This window comes from Xenopus tropicalis, chromosome 10, assembly GCF_000004195.4.
Source record: "Xenopus tropicalis strain Nigerian chromosome 10, UCB_Xtro_10.0, whole genome shotgun sequence".
NCBI classification, from domain to species: domain Eukaryota; kingdom Metazoa; phylum Chordata; class Amphibia; order Anura; family Pipidae; genus Xenopus; species Xenopus tropicalis.
Genome location: NC_030686.2, coordinates 12,625,429 through 12,647,629, shown reverse-complemented (window position 1 = coordinate 12,647,629; position 22,201 = coordinate 12,625,429). Strand labels below are relative to the sequence as shown.

Genomic DNA, 22,201 nt, shown 5'->3' with positions numbered 1-22,201 from the left:
TTGGCCAGGGACAGAAGAGGACTGATAGTCTAATCAATATATCTGTGCATTGGTCTTACTGGTGGGGTATCTTCAGATGTCTTCAGGAAAGGTAGAAGGCCAGGAGCCAAGTCAACTTCACAGAAGGGAAGGGAAGTTCTTCCTCAACCCCAGAATGGAAATTGGATACAAACCCTGATCATTGACCCTACATTTTGTTTCATAACTTAGCTAAAAATGTATTTAACCCATCTGAGCCCCCTCAGAAGACATTTCTCCTTTTTTAGTAGGATTTAGTTTGGTCCATACAAAGTAAAGAAACCCTTAACCATGCTGATTGTGAAACCTCCTCTCCACCAGTTCTCTGGGAGACTGTTATATCCACAGGGCTGCAGTGAGTTATATTAAGGAAAGCAAGAGAAGGGAAGAAAGGCATAGGGGCCGATTTACTAATCCACGAACGGAACGAAAGCATCCAAATAAGTTTTTTTCGCAATGATCGGTATCGAAAAGGTTTGCCCGCCGTTTACCAGCACTCAATACGAAAAAGTTGCGCAAGTCATAACGGCTACGAAAAAGTTCCGACAATTCGCGCAAGTCGTAACGGCTGCGAAAAAGTCGCGACAATTCACGGAAAAGTCGCAAAATGTTCGTTTCCAATCCGATTACGGATTCGTGGATTAGTAAATCAGCCCCTAGAGTGTGTACATTCAATATGTATGGAAAAAAACAATTATTTTTAAAACAAATATTCAGGTAGACTCGGGTAAAGCTATATTTCTTGAAGCGACACAGGAATCTTTTCATAGAGCCTTTTCTCCCTCTGAATCAACAGAACTAATAGTTTGATGGTGAATGAACATAAATCTTTTCCAACCTCAGTAACTATATATGTCCATGTAACCGAGGAGTCGTGTGTCCTTCTCAGTAGAGGTTCCTGGGTCAACCGGTTAAAGGCACAGATTCCCCAGTGAGGGGAGAGGGGCATGTAAGCATTACTGGAGCCATATATTTGTTTAAAAAGAAATATAGCTCCTTTCCAGCCATGTGTCTATCACCTGAATGCTTCTGGTCACTATCAATCACAAATGCTAAGTTTATTCTTTAAATCTTATCATGCTCACTGCAGGGCCTGGCCTTTGCTTTCAATGGACTCTTTGTTGATTTTGAGTTTATTATGCTTAATAGACCATGACTATTGAGTAGCTTAATGTCAAGCAACAATAACGCAAGTCTTAAAAGACATCAGATGATCCTGTTTTATTATATTTTATATCAGTATCCTTTTTATAAGATGGACTTAAGGGGAAATCACTAATGTAGTGTAGGTGCAACAGAACCTCAGCCATGATAAGAGGACATGTTATTCATGGTCAGTATTACTAGTCAAACCTTAGTGCAGTGATCCCCAAACAGTGGCTCGTGAGCAACATGTACCACCCCCTTTGATGTTGCTCCCAGTGGCCTCAAAGTAGGTGCCATTTTTACATTTCTGGCTTGGAGGCGAGTTTTGGAAGCCCAGAGACACAGTTTTACTCCAAGCAGAGCCCCCTGCAGGCCAGCAGTCCACATGGGGCTACCAAATAGCCAATCACAGACCCACAGAACTTTTTTCATGCTTGGGTGGCTCACCAACACTTTTTAACACTAGGGGGCACATTTACAAAATCTTGAATTCGAATCCCAAATGGGAAAAAAACGGATTGGAAACGAAAATTTTGCGATTTTTTTTCTGTCGGCATCGTGATTGTTTCGTATTTGTTGCGACTTTTATGGCGCCATCGCGATTTTATCGTATTTCGCGCGATTATTTAGTTGCGGAAAAACCAATCCGAATTTTTCGCGACGGCAACGAAAAAGTCACGGAAAATATATGATAAAGTCGTAAGGGCATCGAAAAAGTCGCGCAAAATACGAAACAATCGCGATGGCGACGAAAAAAACGCAAAAATACAGATCATTACGAAAAAACGCATTTGGATGCTTTCGGACGTTCGTGGATTAGTAAATGTGCCCCTATGAGTATGGCTCATGAGTAAATAAAGTTGGGGATCCCTGCCTTAGAGGCTCACAGACCTTCCAGGTGAATGTTGATCCAAAGATTTTATATGTAAGGTCCAGACCCCATTAACATTATATATGTGTTTGGTACTAGGGTTGCACCATATCCAGGATTCAGTTCGGTATTCAGCCGAATCCGTCAGGGTGGGTTTGGGGGTTCGGCCAAACCCAAAAAACTGGGTTCTGTGCATCCCTATTTGGTACACTTAGATTCATAAGTCCATGTTATCTTAATGTAAAACTCCACATTGCAATGTGAATACGATATACAATAAAAGGGCTATAAGGCTGATTTACTATAGAAGGGGGTGCAAATGCATCCTTTACAGTGCCTGCAACTAGAAACTGTGCCACACTGAGAATTAAAGCTCTGAGCGCATTGATGGCAGGCACAAAGGAACTCTATACACCTTGGGGCTGATTTACTAATCCACGAATCCGAATCCCAAAAGGGAAAAATCGGATTGGAAAGGAACATTTTGCGACTTTTTTGTATTTTTTGCGATTTTTTTGTCACCGTCGCGACTCTTTCGTAGCTGTTACGACTTGCGCGAATTGTCGCGACTTTTGCATAGCCAATATGACTTTTGTGAATTGTCGCGACTTTTGCATAGCCATTATGACTTTGCGTGAATTGTCGCGACTTTTTCGTAGTGAGCGCTCGACAATTCGCGAAAAAGTCGCAAAATACCGATCATTGCGAAAAAAACGCATTCGGATGCTTTTCGGACGTTCATGAATTAGTAAATGTGCCCCCTTGTGTCTAAACCCTTTCTCCTTGTAGATTGTAAGCTCTTTTGGGCAGGGCTCTCTTCACCTCTTGTATCGGTTATTAATTGCTTTATATGTTACTCTGTATGTCCAATGTATGTAACCCACTTATTGTACAGCGCTGCGGAATATGTTGGCGCTTTATAAATAAATGTTAATAATAATAATAATTGATAAATAGACACCCTTGAATCTTGAGTCCTTCTGTGGTCCTGCTATGCTCATCCTGAATGACGTGCAAAGGAAGGGGATTCCCGGTTATGCCCCTCAGTATGCTAAGATAGATCCAACCCTTTGAGTTCCCATTAGGAACTGGGTGCAAATTCCAGGACCCAAGTAGCCCCGCACTCATGTAAAGGAGAGGCATTTTGGTTTGAAATCATCACTAAGGAACAGTAGAAATAAGCAGTCCTTTCCCGGAACACATTAGCATTTCCTTTGTAGCCCAGTTTTAATGGTACAAGAATCGAGCCATTGTGGTGTTGGGATAGACACGCATTCCTCTACAGTGTCGAGTGACAGTCTCCCCAGCACACCTACCTAATCAGAGCAGGCTTTCCCTCCTCACCGTGCCCCTGGGGCTGACTTTATTACACCTCAATGCATGACATTCACAGATGCTGAGGTTCTACAAAACCATGGCATTGTACTCCACAGACAGGAAATGAAATACATCGACCGGCACCGGACTGGAAACCAGTGAGGCTTCTAGGATTTGTCTTTCTCTGGGCTCAATCAAATGCAACTGTGCATATAGTCAGCAGCAATTTGCTAGGCCACTTGCCAGGAGACTAAACATGGCCGTTCAGTAGGTGTAGACCAGTGCAGATATTACAGGTAGTGATGGGCGAAATGTTTTGCCAGGCATGGATTTGCGGCGAATTTCCGTGTTTCGCCGTTGGTGGATTGTTTCATGAAACGGATGAAAAAGTCTGGCACGGAATAATTTGCTGCGCGTCCAAAGATTGTCGCCCGCGTCAAAAGAATAGCCGTGCGACAAAAGAATAGCCATGCGATGAAAGAATAGCCGTGCAACAAAAGAATAGCTGTGCAACAAAAGAATAGCCGTGCGACAAAAGAATAGCCATGCGATGAAAGAATAGCCGTGCAACAAAAGAATAGCCATGCGACAAAAGAATAGCCGTGTGCGACAAAAGAATAGCCGTGCGACAAAAGAATAGCCATGTGACAAAAGAATAGCCGTGGGAGACAAAAGAATAGCCGTGGGCGACAAAAGAATAGCCATGGGCGACAAAAGAATAGCCGTGGGCGACAAAAGAATAGCCGTGCGACAAAAGAATAGCCGTGCGACAAAAGAATAGCCATGCGACAAAAGAATAGCCGTGCGACAAAAGAATAGCCGTGGGCAACAAAAGAATAGCTGCGGGCGACAAAAGAATAGCCATGCGACAAGAGAATAGCCGTGGGCGACAAAAGAATAGTCTTTCGCTGTTTCGTGAATTTTTCGCCGTTTTATGAATCTTTTGAAAGATTCGCTAATTTTCCGGCGAAGCAAAACGGGACAGATTCGCTCATCACTAATTACAGGTATATCCATGATCCATTTCAGATTTTAGAGAACAGTAGTTTTCTCCAATTTTACTACATTGCACATGGGTGAGCCTGTGAAATACTGAAAAGAAAAGGTAAGTAAGTCCTCAGACTGGTGCGATAAAGTTAGGGATTTAACACACTTGAGAGGTGCCTAATATACTGGCTGCCACGCTGTATTACCTTTCCTGGTTTTTTATGTTGATTAAAATGGGGTCTCGTAGTATTATTATAGTATTAATAGTTTTGTCAAATGTCAAATGATGTGACTGGCCCAAAATCCATGGGACATGTGGGACGTCCAATCACTTTATCTGTGGGTCACAGATGGATGGCAGACATCAAATTTCCTCTTAATCAGACCACCCGCCTTTACTCATATATATATACTTACAGCCGCCCACTTTGGTGACATCAGAGAGGGGTGTGCACACATTTATATATATATATATCAATGACAGCTTGGGCTGATAGAATTGGGCAGGTTAGGGTCAGGGGTTCCCAACCTTTCTAACTCGGGAGCCACAGTCAAATGTAAAAAGACTTGGGGAGCAACACAAGCACCATAAAAGTTCATGGAGGAGCCAAATAAGGGCTGTGATTGGCTATTAGGGGCCTCTATGCACCCTATCAGCTTACAGGGGGCTTTATTTGGTAGGAAATCTTGTTTTTATCCAACCAAAACTTGCCCCAAGTCAGGAATTCAAAAATAACTCCCTGGTTTGGGGGCACTGAGAGCAACATCCAAGGGGTTGGGGAGCAACATGTTGCCCCTGAGCCACTGGTTAGGGATCACTGCCATAGACTATAATCTGTTTATCCTGCATGCACAGTGTCTGATCTCTGAAATGCAATCATCTTTCATATGGAACCTTGTAGAGAAATAATATTGATTGTTTAATTCTAATATTTCTGCATTTGGGGGCGCGGGGGTGGGTAGCGATGATAAAAACTTACCTAGTAGATTCCTTGGTTTAATAAATAAAAGAAAAGAAGAGACAGCAGAGAACATTTACTTAGGTCTATTTCTTTATAAAGAACCAGTTGGTCCATATTATGTTTTTATTTTATATTAACACTGATAAGTTTAATTTGTGATTGGGGTTCCAATCTAGAGAATATCCAAAGAGGAAAATATAGTACAAGTGATATCTAGTGATGGGTGAAATGTTTCGCCAGGCATGGATTCACGGCGAATTTCCGTGTTTCGCCATTGGCAGATTGTTTTGCGAAACGGATGAAAAAATTCGGTGCAGAAAAACGACAAAATAATAGCCGTGCAACAAAATAATAGCCAGGCGGCGAAATAATAGCCGCGGGCGACAAAATAATAGCCGAGCGACGAAATAATAGCCGCGGGTGACAAAATAATAGCCGTGGGTTACAAAAGAATAGCCGTGCAACGAAATAATAGCCGCGGGTGACAAAATAATAGCCGCGGGCGACAAAATAATAGCCGAGCGACGAAATAATAGCCATGGGTAACAAAATAATAGCCGCGGGCGACAAAATAATAGCCGAGCGACGAAATAATAGCCGTGGGTGACAAAATAATAGCTGCACGACAAAATAATAGCCGCGGGTGACAAAAGAATAGCCGTGCGACAAAATAAAAGCCACGGACGACAAGATAATAGCCGCGCGGCAAAATAATAGCCTCGGCGACTTTTTTTTTTTGCCGTTTCGCGAATTTTTCGCCGTTTCGTGGATCTTTTGAAAGATTCGCGAATTTTACGGTGAAGCGAAACGGTACAGATTTGCTCATCACTAGTGATATCCGACTTTTATTCTGGGCATTCTCTTTGCTTTGGGCCAAGCCTGAAGTCCAGCTTCTACATCAGCTTGTGTGAAGTCTATTTCTACTTTTCTGCAGTTGTAACATTAGCTGTACAAACACTGACAGAACCAGTAGACCCACAGACAGTAAATTCCACATTCACATGGCCAGACACTGACTATTAAACAAATCCAGGTATGTAGCTATGTAGACACAAAGCCCCATTTGGTTGGCCCTTCTCATTGCTGCATCGTGCAGTAGACATCATAAAAAGAAAAACCTATAAAACGCTTACAAGGTTTCACAAGGGTGGAAGAATATTCCCATAGAAATAAAGGTGAGAAAATCAGTCTGGGATGTCTTACAGGGGACGCCAACCGAAAAATACGGTTTTGTCTAATGAAAGTAATGGACAGTGGACTTAACGGACTGTGAAGATGCATATACTGTAAGACATTGGCTGGAGAAGGTTGGCTACTAGGTTTACTAGCAAATAACTATTAAATTTGGCTGAGATTCTACAATATCTGGCTGCCCAAAGTCACACAAATCCAATTGTAAAATATGGCCTGTCCTGCCTTCAGGGAGACCAACAGTTGTCCAGAACAACCACCTTGACCTCTGCCTCAGTTTTGTAACTTGCAGTAGACTGATTAAAAACTAAGTGCTGAAGGGTTTCTATTGGCAACCAAACTGGTGCGGTTTAGAGTACAGGTATCGGACCCCTTATCCGGAAACCCATTATCCAGAAAGCTCCGAATTACGGAGAGCCCTTCTCCCATAATCAAATAATTCAGAATTTTAGAACTGATTCCCTTTTCTCTGTAATAATAAAACAGTACCTGTACTTGATCCCAACTAAGATATAATTACCCCTTATTGGGGCAGAACAGCCCTATTGGGTTTATTTAATGGTTAAATGATTCCCTTTTCTCTGTAATAATAAAACAGTACCTGTACTTGATCCCAACTAAGATATAATTACCCCTTATTGGGGGCAGAACAGCCCTATTGGGTTTATTTAATGGTTAAATGATTCCCTTTTCTCTGTAATAATAAAACAGTACCTGTACTTGATCCAAACTAAGATATAATTACCCCTTATTGGGGGCAGAACAGCCCTATTGGGTTTATTTAAAGGAACAGTAACACCAAAAAATAAAAACATTTTTAAGTAATCATAATACAATGCACTGTTGCCCTGCACTGGTAAAATTTGCACATTTGCTTTAGAAACACTTCTATAGTTTACATAAAAAGCTGCTGTGTAGCCATGGGGGCAGCCATTCAAGCTGGAAAAAGGAGAAAAGGCACAGGTTACATAGCAGATAACATATAAAACGCCATTGTACTGTACAAAACTTATCTGTTATCTGCTATGTAACCTGTGCCTTTTCTCTTTTAAATGGCTGCCCCCATGGCTACACAGCAGCTTCATTTACTAAACTATAGTAATGTTTCTAAAGCAAATACACCAGTTGCACCAGTGCAGGGCAACAGTACATTATACTGTAGTTCCTTTTATACACTTTGATTTTTTGGTGTTACTGTTCCTTTAATGGTTAAATGATTCCCTTTTCTCTGTAATAATAAAACAGTACCTGTACTTGATCCCAACTAAGATATAATTACCCCTTATTGGGGCAGAACAGTCCTATTGGGTTTATTTAATGGTTACATGATTCCCTTTTCTCTGTAATAATAAAACAGTACCTGTACTTGATCCCAACTAAGATATAATTACCCCTTATTGGGGGCAGAACAGCCCTATTGGGTTTATTTAATGGTTAAATGATTCCCTTTTCTCTGTAATAATAAAACAGTACCTGTACTTGATCCCAACTAAGATATAATTACCCCTTATTGGGGGCAGAACAGCCCTATTGGGTTTATTTAATGGTTAAATGATTCCCTTTTCTCTGTAATAATAAAACAGTACCTGTACTTGATCCCAACTAAGATATAATTATCCCTTATTGGGGGCAGAACAATCCTATTGGGTTTATTTAATGGTTAAATGATTCCCTTTTCTCTGTAATAATAAAACAGTACCTGTACTTGATCCCAACTAAGATATAATTACCCCTTATTGGGGGCAGAACAGCCCTATTGGGTTTATTTAATGGTTAAATGATTCCCTTTTCTCTGTAATAATAAAACAGTACCTGTACTTGATCCCAACTAAGATATAATTACCCCTTATTGGGGGCAGAACAGCCCTATTGGGTTTATTTAATGGTTAAATGATTCCCTTTTCTCTGTAATAATAAAACAGTACCTGTACTTGATCCCAACTAAGATATAATTACCCCTTATTGGGGGCAGAACAGCCTTATTGGGTTTATTTAATGGTTAAATGATTCCCTTTTCTCTGTAATAATAAAACAGTACCTGTACTTGATCCCAACTAAGATATAATTATCCCTTATTGGGGGCAGAACAATCCTATTGGGTTTATTTAATGGTTAAATGATTCCCTTTTCTCTGTAATAATAAAACAGTACCTGTACTTGATCCCAACTAAGATATAATTACCCCTTATTGGGGGCAGAACAGCCCTATTGGGTTTATTTAATGGTTAAATGATTCCCTTTTCTCTGTAATAATAAAACAGTACCTGTACTTGATCCCAACTAAGATATAATTACCCCTTATTGGGGGCAGAACAGCCCTATTGGGTTTATTTCATGGTTAAATGATTCCTTTTTCTCTGTAATAATAAAACAGTACCTGTACTTGATCCCAACTAAGATATAATTACCCCTTAAAACAGCCATCTTCATGCAGAGAGTAAACTTCTGGAGGCCTAAAGAAAAGGGTTTGCCATTTGAGAAAAATAGTCTACTTGCTTAAACCCAACTAATGTAACAAAAGGTGCAATAATTGCCCTGGCCTTGTAATCCATAGAAACCAAGCAGGTAACCATTACCGGCTATTGGTTATTAGTCCAATATCAAGGTTTGCAGAACATATTACATTACTTAGTGGTTGGCAAAGCATCCATAGCCTGTCCCTGCAGCTTCACGTTGTACAAGTTTCTTGGTATATTGAAATAAGTCAAGTTGATAGATGTACTTGGATGAACTGGGCAGCTTTTTTGGTTGCGCCTATGGTAAGAAAGGGTTAGTTAATTTTATGTGACTTGCTGGAATGTTTATTTCAAGTCCAGTTATGCTAAAGCAGCATTTTCCCCCTTCCGTGACATGCGATATTACCCAGTATGGCACAGCCTCACGACTTGCATGAACTGGGCAATGACTGGGGGGATTTCGTTTTTTTCCACACAAGTCTGTAATTTGTTTTTCATTGAAGCTGATTGATCGTCTTTTCATTTTATGACCCGAGCTCCTAGTGTGAGACCTGCTGCTTTCTGTTTTTTTAAAGGCCCCCTTGAAAAATAATCCATTGGAAGCTCTAGAATACAGAAGCCGGCCTTGTCAGTTGTTCAGGATCGTTAGGAACTTCCAGGTTGCCCCAGAGTTCATCTGGAGTTCCAAGAAATTGGATTGGTTATTGTTACACCTTACTGGTACATTTGAGGTACATTATTCAGTGATTTTTAATCTGGTATTATACTCATTGATGTATTTGAGTCAGGTGTTGCCCTATCTACCAGACCTTGGTGCAGGACATTATGAACATGCAATGATTGTGGAAAGAGGGGTGCCCCTCTCCCTTTAGCTTAAGTGCTTATTGGTGGGCTGTGGATATCTTTTTTTGAAAAGTATTTTCTCTATATAAGCACCCAAGGGCCATGCCCAAGTGGGCACAACAATATATAAAATAGCCTACAATATAAGGAAGAAGTAAGAAAACAAGACTCAACTCATGACCTCAGATTGTTCTCCTATTGGGGGTTCTGCCCTCTGATTTGCATTATATATCAAGGTCCATGGGCCCTAATGACAAATAGGTATTCTTTATAGCCCTCAGCAACCCTTGTGCCCACTGAAATATCTTAATGCCACCTACTCCATGTACTTGTAACCTGCAACCTCAGCACAGAGGATGATGGTTTGGTCTCCAAGTGAGGTGAGATCCTCTTCCCCACCTGTTGCTGTGACTCTGGAAACACTGATCCCTTTCAATCCCTGTGTACTTTATGTGGATTTATTTATAGCAAAAATAATGACTGGAATATGAAAAGGAGCAAGAAACATGGTCAACAGAAGATTTTGGGCTGGGGGCTAGTAATCTCTAACTATAGCACAGCGTAAATAATAATATATACCGTATTTTTCGCCGTATAAGACGCACTTTTTCTTCCCCAAAACTCGGGGGGAAAAGTTCCTCTATGTGCCGCGGCTCTCTGCTACATCCTCACTTTTATAAGGTTGCGCCCGTGCGTACTGACTTCACACGCATAGGGCGCAACCGTATAAAAGCACAGAAGCAGCTGGGAGCCGCGGCACAGAGAGGAAGACATCACGGGAGCCGAAGGCCGCTGGGGGTAGGTTAGGGGGGAAATGGAAGGTGCTTGGGGGCCCTGGGGGAAGCTGAAGAATGCTGGGGGTGCTGTGGGGGGGCTGGAGGATGCTTGGAGGCCCTGGGGGACGCTGAAGGATACTTGGGGGGGGGGGGCCCTGGGGGAAGCTAAAGGATACTTGGGGGGGCCCTGGGGGAAGATGAAGGATACTTGGGGGGGCCCTGGGGGAAGCTGAAGGATACTTGGGGGGGGGCCTAGGGAAGCTGAAGGATACTTGGGGGGGGCCCTGGGGGAAGCTGAAGGATACTTGGGGAGGCCCTGGGGGACGCTGAAGGATACTTGGGGGGGGGCCTGGGGGAAGCTGAAGGATACTTGGGGGGGCCCAGGGGGAAGCTGAAGGATGCTTGGGGGAGGCCCTGGGGGAAGCCTCATTATGTGCGAGCCCAGAGACAATTAACTTTATACAGTTGATATAAAATATTTGACTACAGTATTTGGTTCAGAATCTTTTTTTTCTAGATTTTCCTCCTTTAAAATTGGGTGCGTCTTATATTCCGGAGCGTCTTATAGGGAGAAAAATACGGTATATATTATATAATAATGTATATGAATCTCTAATCCAGGGCAAGGTGGTATTTAATACACAAACATCATACATACTTTCTTATAAATGGTGCTTAGTGATGTCATGAGTGTCACATGATTAATTGTAAGTGGTTGATTATAAGTAAGGGAGGGGGTATAATTCCAATATGAAGGTGGTGAGGCTGCCAGCCAGGCTGTCTTTCCTGGGATTATACAAAGCATCTCCTATAGGACACAGTTTTCCCACATAACTTCAGTATAGATGATAATTGCAGTTCCATAATTCAAGGTTAACCTTTACAAAGAAAGCCATTGTGAGAACAAGGTGGTTCTGATGGAAATATCCCCTTTCCTCTCTCTGCCAATGGAAGCGAGTAGGTTCTTGCAAACTACTCACTAAAACGTAATTAGTGCGCTATAATTAGAGTATTTGCAGGTATTCCAATGTGTCTTTTGACAGTGGAGCCTTGCATATGTAGTTCTAGAATCAACACCAGTCTTAGTTTGATATTATTTATTAGTATGTTATTACACAATGTTCCATGAATAGAGCTCTGTCATGTTACACTACAACCTGAATACGCGTGTGTAATATGAGTGTAATGTTGAGCTGGTTACAGAGGGTCTCATTCAATCGTTATTGTCCTTGGTCCACAACTGGCTCATTAAGTCTGAATAGTTTCTGTCTTGGATACATAGGAACGCTACAGAGGTTGAATTGTGTTTGGGTTGGTTACATGGGGCCTCACTCATGCTGAATAAATGGGGTCTCAATGAAGCTGAAAAGTCGCGTTCGGCTTAGTTACACAGGACCACTAGGGATACTAAATAATACCTTGGATATTTCCATGGAGGCTTTTTATGACTGAGTATTCCTGGTTTATGTACAGGGGGCCCTATCGGCTCATTTATACTGAGCCTTGCTGGGAGTTAAACATTCCGCGTGATTGTTCATTTGGGCACAGAGACCACTCTTGTGTTTAGAAAGACAGAGCTGTTTCATTATATACAGATTTATGGAAGCATTTAAGCTACATAATCAATTGGGAATATATATACAGTATATGTATGTGTGCGTGTACATGGTTGTTCAATTATTACATCAGTGTGAAATCAGTGAAATAATGAAAAAGTTATTAAAGTTGCTAAGTTTGCCCAGGAGCTACTTAGTAACCTATATCAACCAATAAGATATTTGCATTTAAACAGGTGACCAGCAAAATCTGCCTGCTGATTGGTTGCTATGGGTTATTGCTCCTAGACAAACATAGCCCTTTACATAACCCTATAAATGAGCAATGCATGTAACCTGAGTGCACATGGTTATTGTTTACTTGCAAGTCAATTGGGGAAGGCAGTGCATGTGTCCGGCTTCCTTTTAACCAATTAGAACAGAATCCATAGGAATGTGTGCATAGAGAAGACAAGCTATTTCAGCTAGTTCTTTCTCTTCTGCCCTTATAGGAAACAATTACATTCACTCTGTATTCATAAGTAACATGTTATTATGGGGACCTGTTGGTGTTCGGGGTTAGGATTTACCCCAGATTACCTTCATGGTGGCAGTTAATTGTGCCTATAAGATCTGTGTGGCCTAGATTACTGTATTAATGAAAACAGATATTTGGACAGATTTTAGGAAATCTACCGAAGAAGCTGATATGTTTCAAAGGACCTCATTGTTTGGGAGGTAATCAAACCTTGTTTGGGTCCTATAGACCAGTTTATAGTTCCCTACTGCTGCCTATATCCTTAGTGTATAGCGAGATTCCCCTTCTCTTGCTCTATCATAAACAAAGTGTTACAGGGGGAAAAACATCAAGTCTTGACCACCACCCGTCCTTTTGTTAAAAATCTTAAATGAGAAGGAAAGGTAAAAACTAAGTAAGCTTTATCAGAAAGGTCTATGTAAATACAGCCATAAGCACTCACAGAAAAGCTGCACTGAGTCCTCTATCAAAAGAAACACAGGATTTCTTGTCTCTTTTTTTGGGAACATGTTCTTTGGTATCGGACTTCCTTTCTTTTAGGGCTCATGGTTTGGGGCTTGAGTCTGCTCAGTTCTCTCCTCTCTCCCTCTCCCCCCTCCATTCTCCTGCTCCCACTTCCCATAAGAATGCATAAAAACTCACTGCCCCCTCCCTTAGGAATGTGTGATCTGAGCTTCTAATGGCTATAACTGCAGCAGGAAGCTACCAAGACCAAGCTAAAATGGCAGCTGCTATGAGAGGGAGCTTCTAGGGCTCTTCACTCAGGTATAGTAAAGCTTTCTGCTGAATAAATATAGCGTTCTAGGTGGCACTAATGTGGCAAATCTATTCGCAGTAAAATGCCAAAGTGACTTTCCTTCTCCTTTACCCACTGAACTGAATCAAGAGAGGAAACCCTGCACTATTTTAGATACCGGTAGCAATGGATGATAGGATAGGAGCATGGCTAAACTATTGTGTTACTGCAGGGATCCCCAACCTTTTATACTCGTGAGCCACATTCAAATGGAAAACATGTTGGAGAGCAACACAAGCATGAATAACATTCCTGGGGGTGCAAATAAGAGTCCGTATGTGGCCTGGTAGCCTATAGAAGGCTCTGTTTGGCTTTACACTGGGTTTTATGCAATCAACACTTGCCTCCAAGCCAGGAATACCAAAATTAGCCCCTGGTTTGAGGCCCCTGGGAGCAACATCCAAAGGGTTGAAGAGCAACATGTTGCTCACGAGCCACTGGTTGGGGATCACTGTGTTACAGTATGTGGCTACTGCCTAAATAGATTGTATCCCATAATGGCCCCACAGCCAATAGGTCTGCCTCCTCTGAAGCCATGGGTCCACTCAACTGGCACACTGAATGGTAAGATTGTGTGTGTGTGGCCAGCTATATTAAACAATGTCAAACCAAGAGGGAAATCTGCAGCTGGGTCTGGAATGAGTTTAGGCCAGGTTCTAATGCTCCACTCCATATACAGCTGACTGGGGTAGTTGGTTGGCAAATTCTAAAGGAGTAATTATGCAGATGAGGATCTTCTACACCAAACAAGAGACCTTAGTGTTAGTGCAAGCAGTGAATCGTGCACTATAATGTGCGGTACATATGCAAGGTTTACTGTATATTTTATGGACCTGAGCCAATCTAAACAGAAACCTGTGCCCCACGAGTTCTAGAAGCCTGGAAGCGTATTGCTTTGATTATTTATATGGCCTTTTCCTAGTCATATGTTGAGTGGTGATGGTATCTCCTTCAGACGCCAGGTGAAAGTGAAGCCAGAATATACACGAATATAACTATTACATTTCTTCAACGTTCAACTGTAAAATATTATGAAATCAATTAATTCTCTAGGCCTTTATTCATACGTTCTTAGAAATGAATTAAGTGTATTCATGCTGATCGGAACCAGCCGAAATACAGTAAGCGGCCTGTCCGCTCGTATCAATGCATAAGGGTTTGTGGTTTTATATCTAATGCATAACTTGCGCTGGCCCGAAGCCAACCTGTCGAATGGAGGTATAGCACAGATTAATGGATGCACAAAATCTCGACAGGGAATGTCCGTTTGCCCAAGTATTGAATAAAAGATCCACAGTAAATGATCAAATCCTGGAACACAAGAGTTAAACGAAAGCTTGCCTAAATTTGATTTTATCAACCCATAATAAATCAACCAAATAATTCCACGCAACCAAGGTGTTTTCTGATGTTAGAAGGGTTTATTTATCCTTTTTATTGCCCCATGATGGCACAGGGTGGCACACAATAATGCGTTATATTCCGTTCAACACAACATTTGTTCCACCCACTAAAATATCTGACATTCACAGGCTCCCAGAACAGGAGACAGAGCAGCCCTGACCCTCAGTGCCTCATATTTGAAAATAAATGCATAAGATGGCATAAAAAGATCTTATTTGTCATATTGAGATACGTTTTTGTTTGTTCTCATTCCTCGCAGAAGACGGTTAAAAACAAATCTCCGGATTGAAGATGAAGATGCTCTACATATCAACGCTGCTTCTCATCACTCTTGCAGCCCTGGAGGCCAGGCCGCAGACAGCAGGCTTAGGTGAGTATGGGGGGGGGGGGACATTATTGGCTCTTGCTAGCTTGCAACTCTCCCACTTTTTCTTCAAAATACATTTACTGCCACAGACATTTCTACAAAGCATTCTGTATTCGATATAATAAAGAAACCCCTTGGTTATAGCTCACCCAAATACTCCCACGTACCTCTGACCAATGTCTCAACTAATGGTGAGAATTAAAAGTACACTATTATATATTTCAAGTATATGAGTAAGAATTTAAGAATGTATGTGGGTCTTAACTCCGTCCAAATTGTATTATTGCTTATAATGTGGTTATTAATAATAAAAAGGTAAGATAACTAAGATATAATTACCCCTTATTGGGGGCAGAACAGCCCTATTGGGTTTATTTCATGGTTAAATGATTCCCTTTTCTCTGTAATAATAAAACAGTACCTGTACTTGATCCCAACTAAGATATAATTACCCCTTACTGGGGGCAGAACAGTCCTATTGGATTTATTTAATGGTTAAATGATTCCCTTTTCTCTGTAATAATAAAACAGTACCTGTACTTGATCCCAACTAAGATATAATTACCCCTTATTGGGGGCAGAACAGTCCTATTAGGTTTATTTAATGGTTAAATGATTCCCTTTTCTCTGTAATAATAAAACAGTACCTGTACTTGATCCCAACTAAGATATAATTACCCCTTATTGGGACAGAACAGTTCTATTGGGTTTATTTAATGGTTAAATGATTCCCTTTTCTCTGTAATAATAAAACAGTACCTGTACTTGATCCCAACTAAGATATAATTACCCCTTATTGGGGGCAGAACAGTCCTATTGGGTTTATTTAATGTTTAAATGATTCCCTTTTCTCTGTAATAATAAAACAGTACCTGTACTTGATCCCAACTAAGATATAATTACCCCTTATTGGGGGCAGAACAGTCCTATTGGGTTTATTTAATGTTTAAATGATTCCCTTTTCTCTGTAATAATAAAACAGTACCTGTACTTGATCCCAACTAAGATATAATTACCCCTTATTGGGGCAGAACAGCCCTATTGGGTTTATTTAATGGTTAAATGATTCCCTTTTCTCTGTAATAATAAAACACTACCTGTACTTGATCCCAACTAAGATATAATTACCCCTTATTGGGGCAGAACAGCCCTATTGGGTTTATTTAATGGTTAAATGATTCCCTTTTCTCTGTAATAATAAAACAGTACCTGTACTTGATCCCAACTAAGATATAATTACCCCTTATTGGGGCAGAACAGTCCTATTGGGTTTATTTAATGGTTAAATGATTCCCTTTTCTCTGTAATAATAAAACAGTACCTGTACTTGATCCCAACTAAGATATAATTACCCCTTATTGGGGGCAGAACAGCCCTATTGGGTTTATTTAATGGTTAAATGATTCCCTTTTCTCTGTGATAATAAAACAGTACCTGTACTTGATCCCAACTAAGATATAATTAATCCTTATTGGAACCAAAACAATCCTGCTGGGTTTAATTACTGTTTAAATACTTTTTTTTAGTAAACTAAAGGTAGGAGATTAAATTACAGAAAGACCCCTTATCCAGAATACCTCAGGTCTCGAGCATTCTGGATAACAGGTCTCATACCTGTTATCCAGAATACCAGCACCTCATACATTGGCCAACTGGCAAGCTCTAGTATGATGAACAGAAACAGGCACAATTGCTTTCAGTATAGCATTTAATCAGGCGCAATTTTGTCCCCATTTTTGTGCTTTGCCCTGTGCCTAGTGATGGTAGATAACTCTGTGGTGTGCAAATAAAACCTGAATGGAATACTTATAAACAGTTTTTTTCTTATATTTGGTGAGCAATATTGTAGTGAACCCATATATATATATATATATATATACTGTATGTAATGTCTCCTTCTGAGAGAGTGGTGGCAGCATTTACTGTAGCCAAGCTCAATGACATATGGAAGCCACACTATGGGTGGTCTCTGCACATCAATGGTGTGTAATAAGTACTTCACAAGGAGAGAGACTTTCCAGTGGTAGTATCTTGGATTTAATGTACAGATTGAACACACTACAGTAAAATATCTGACTCTTTGAATAAAGAACGGGCATTTATAGCCATACCCATATAATCCAGAAGTAAACATGCCAAAATCACAGCCATGTAGAACGTTTCACTCTTTTCCCCCAGATGTGGTTAAATAATGATGTTTGGCTAGTGCCAAAATATTTACGAGCCTTCCATTAGTATAAAAGTAAACTAATTACAGTAGGAACGGAAAAAATTCACACGGGAGAGCCCCGGGGCGAAGAAAGGGTAATTTGTCCTCGATCGTTTCAAACACTATCCAGTGAATGGAGCTCAGTAGCGCAGCATCTAAACCTGCCATTCTGCACGTCTTATAGCTAACCCTACAGTGGCAAAAGCTTTATGGGTCAGAAACAAGCAGGAACCACTTCCGAATCCCCGGAGAACTCATTCAAAAATGTATAAACAAACTGTATTTGGACAGGGGCTATCCCTAAAAAGTTGGAACGTTACAGTAGAAGGTGAAAATGGGGGGAGTTAAGGTGCAAGTATATATTGTCTACATCTGATAATGGGCAAGTCTCATAAAAAAAATAACAACATATGCATTTACATTTTCTTATTTCATTTTTCAACAGTACAAAAATGTAAATCTGGTCCAATGGATCTGGTCTTCATAATCGATAGCTCAAGAAGCGTCCGGCCATTCGAGTTTGAAACCATGAGAAAGTTTATGATTGATATCATTAATTCTCTAGAAGTTGGCCTCAGCACCACCAGGGTCGGGGTGGTTCAGTATTCTAGCCAAGTGCAAACTGTGTTCTCTCTAAAAACTTTCTCCAACAAGTCCGACATGGAAAAGGCCATCAATGAGATCATTCCCCTGGCACAAGGAACAATGACTGGGCTGGCAATACAATACGCCATGAATGTTGCTTTCACTGAAGAGGAAGGAGCCCGACCTTTGTCCAAAAATATTCCAAGAGTAGCCATCATTGTGACTGATGGGAGACCTCAGGATCGGGTTACGGAAGTGGCTGTTCAGGCTCGGGAGGCAGGCATTGAAATCTACGCTGTTGGAGTACAGAGAGCAGATGTATCTTCTCTAAGAGCAATGGCCTCCCATCCTCTTGATGACCACGTCTTCCACGTAGAATCATTTGATCTTATACAACACTTGTCTATTCAATTCCAGGACAAATTATCATGTGAGTGTAACCATAATTGCTTCTTTTCTTATATGTACAGGATTCTACTGTCTACTAGACCCACCCAACCCAGTAGTTATTGCTTGTTTACTGATGCATAGACTTGTCAGAATATGGATCCTTTTCCTATCTAAACCATCAAAAGTTTGTTTTCTTTTTAAATTAGGTTTGCTTTATAATTTTTTTTACAGGCGTTGACATGTGCACTGAAATGGACCATGGATGTCAGCATAAATGTGTAAATATCCCTAGTTCCTACTACTGTGAATGTAACGAGGGCTACAAACTCAATGCAGATGGGAAGACATGTTCTTGTAAGTACAAATATATCATCCTTTTACTTTATATGCCACTTGGATTTGCTTTTTTGCCCAACGTCAGTGCAAAATAATCTCATTTCCTAAAGGGACATTGTTCTACTAGCATTGCAATGGATTTCTCATGCAGCGAGCAGATACAACTAAACTGGTTCCAGTAGCTCAAGTAAGGACCTAAATATTAATTCTTTTTGGGGCCTGTGCTTTTCCCCTTAAGAGCCAAATACCCATCAGATTCTGAATTCTATGAATTCAAGAAAATCTGAGAGGTATTTGGCAACACCATTGCCACCCCAACCACAACCTAGCTCTGCCCCATCTGAGGATATAAATCCTGGTTAATGAGAGGCCTCATATAGGTCTGTATCTCTATATATATCTCCATTGCATATAGCACGGGGCCTCCTCAAGATGATTGTGCAGTCACAACCCCCTTCTGCTCTTAGGAACATTTCTGGTTCATTGCCTTGAGCCTAGAACCTGAAGAGAGTTTGGACTATGGTAGACATCAACTGGTGTTTAACTAAGTCTGTTAAAGACCCATCAGTTTCTGAATTCTATCAAGATTCAGAAACCCCAGCAAGTAAATCTGATTGGCAACACCATTCCCACCCCAACCACAACCTTCTCTGCCCCATCTGAAGATTTAAATACTGGTGATTTCTGAAAAACATGAGAAGCCTCATATAGGTCTGTATCTCTATATATATCTCCATTGCATATAGAACGGGGCCTCCTCAAGATGATTGTGTAGTCACAACCCCCTTCTGCTCTCAGGAACATTTCTGGTTCATTGCCTTGAGCCTAGAACCTGGAGAGAGTTTGGACTATGGTAGACATCAACTGGTGTTTAACTAGGTCTGTTAAAGACATTTGGATCTATTTCGATTTGATATATTGTGGCAAACATAAATGTTTTCTTATTCTCAAAGGATCACTCAACTATATGAGTGAATGTACAGCCATTAATTTAGTCTATAGTGGAGCTATGTCTCAAGTAGCCAGACCTCTCTCTTCAGATGGCAATTATCTGGATATATGCTATTTTCTTCTAAATGCAACCTGTTTTATATAGTATAACTCATTGAAACATTAACTAAACACTCATAGGCCAGTGGTCATAGGAGCCAGAGCTTTCTATGATGTCCCAGAGAAACTGGGACCAATATAATACATTTGTATGGCTTCTATTTACTTCTAAATTAGGTTTTCTTGGTTCTAGATACTATAATATCTAGATCATTTTGTAAATAAATGATTGTCAGATGTGTATAAGTTTAGGTTCTGAACTGTCAACTTTTGTTATGAACCATAGCTAGCAATTGTTGAATTACATTTAATAAACTGTGTGTCTTACACCCATACAAATACCCATTTGAAACACATTATTTTTCAGTGATAGACCTCTGCGCTCAAGGAAATCATGGCTGCGAGCAGATCTGTGTGAGCTCCCCAGGATCCTACTCTTGCACATGTCGGGCAGGGTACCAACTCAACGAGGATAAAAAGACTTGCTCACGTATGTTCTCCATGGCTTCATGAATCCACTGTAAAATGATGCATTGCGTTGCTCAATATCTGTAGTCCCAGTAATGCACAGCACTTTAGGGAATTAAGACCAATGTGGAAAATAACTAACAATCTAAGCACTGATTGAGAGAGGTCCTAGTTTGGACCTATTCTAGTCCTGAGCTCCTTGCTTCTTTTATTGAGGGGAAACTCTGGCTTTCGAACCAAAATTTGTTAAAGAGCCCCACACAACACAGAAACCCCTAATATCCCTATCACTGTAATCTGTTCCTTCAAACAGTAGGAATAAATACCGTTTTTATATGCTGAAATCCAGCTGCAAAACAGTTCTTCTCTTTCTTTGAAATCCTGGCAGGGGAGGAGGGACTAAAACACTGATGTTACAAGCTGTAATAACTTCTCCACAGCTTACAAACAGCATGCAGGAACTACATAAGCCACAATGCATTGCACTGTGATGTTCCTTTCCTTAGTGACATCACGTGTGCAGCAGGGAATTGTGGGATTGGGAGGAGGCAGGCTGAGGGACAGGCGCTACTGTTACATTTTATTTGAGTCCCAAAGTAGTCAGCCAGATCAGCAGGGGAACAGGGGGCGGGGTTTAGGGAACTGTCACCACAAATTTTTTTGTCGCTCAGAATTTTTGACACAGTTTCACGATGGTGAAAGGCCACAAATTCATTCCTCTGTCCCATTTCGCTTCGCCATAAAATTTGCGAAACGCATTTGTCGCACAATTTTTTTCTCATCTGCGTCTTTTTTGTCTCCCGCATTTTTTTTTTTTTTGTAGCCCTTGCTTTTTTGATGCGACTGCGGGCAATTTGACGCAACCACGCCCTTTTTGACACGCAACAAAAAAACAATTCCGGGCGACAAATTTTTCACGGAAGTTTCGCGAAACAATTCGCCAAAGGCGAAATGCGGAAATTCGCTGCGAATCCATTCCTGGTGAAACAATTCGCTCATCGCTACTCATCACTATTCAAAAAGCATAGGTTCTGTTAGGACGGAGTTCCCCTTCAACCAAAGTTAGCCACTCCTTATCAAGCCGCACTTAACTTGTCTAGAATGATATTGAATTTTAAAATTAATATTATTTTGTGCTAATTTTGAACATGTTGTTTTTCAGTGATAGACCTCTGTTCTCAAGGAAATCATGGCTGCGAGCAGATCTGTGTGAGCTCCCCGGGATCCTACTCTTGCGCATGTCGGGCAGGGTACCAACTCAACGAGGATAAAAAGACTTGCTCAAGTACGTTCTCTATGGCTTTATATATGCACTATCCATAGTTCCAGGCTATAATGCACAGCACCATAGAGGGGTGTGATAAGTGGAATATAACTTACAATCTATTCATCCTGATATGGGTTATTATACCAAATTGGTTGCGTTGGCTTTATTATTGTTAGCATTTTATCATGGGTGGGGTCCGGAAAATTCCTTATACTGCCCATGGAGCTGGGACAACTGCACTAAATGATACACTCAGCACTATTACTCCCGTGTCGAATGATTATGTTTTGATTTTTTTCGTTTTTTACCAGTGATAGACCTTTGCTCGCAAGGAAATCATGGCTGTGAGCAATTGTGTATCAGCTCCCTTGGTTCCTATACTTGTGCTTGCCGTTCAGGGTACCAACTTAACAATGATAAAAAAACCTGCTCAAGTAAGTTGCTATTGTTTTCTACCGTGGGCTTAGTCAGGTTAACCCCAATGGGACTCATAACTCTTTTATGGGATTAAATTATTGGGATCATACTTATTTATTCTTTACAGCCATTTGTAGAAGCTCATTGGTCCGGGGCTTATCAACATGCATGTTTTTATTTTGTCATCACAAGCCAGTGACATATTAACTGGATTTTATAATAACGGGCCAATGAATGATGAATATTTCTATCACCCAGTCAAGGCATGTCCT

At 40.8% G+C, this 22,201-nt stretch overlaps 1 protein-coding gene across 3 annotated transcripts in view; it reads left to right on the top strand.

Moving 5' to 3' along the window:
• matn4 (matrilin 4) overlaps positions 1–22,201 on the top strand; it is a 46,212-nt gene that overhangs the window by 7,427 nt on the left and 16,584 nt on the right. For 2 of the 3 annotated variants that reach the window (XM_002938014.5, XM_004918652.4), the window contains exons 2-7: positions 15,100–15,210; positions 17,862–18,431; positions 18,623–18,745; positions 20,145–20,267; positions 21,408–21,530; positions 21,824–21,946. In XM_002938014.5, coding sequence (XP_002938060.3) covers positions 15,132–15,210; positions 17,862–18,431; positions 18,623–18,745; positions 20,145–20,267; positions 21,408–21,530; positions 21,824–21,946 — 1,141 coding nt within the window. In that variant the 5' untranslated portion in view covers positions 15,100–15,131. The remainder of the gene's footprint in view (positions 1–15,099; positions 15,211–17,861; positions 18,432–18,622; positions 18,746–20,144; positions 20,268–21,407; positions 21,531–21,823; positions 21,947–22,201) is intronic. The other variant, XM_004918653.4, reaches the window with a different exon arrangement.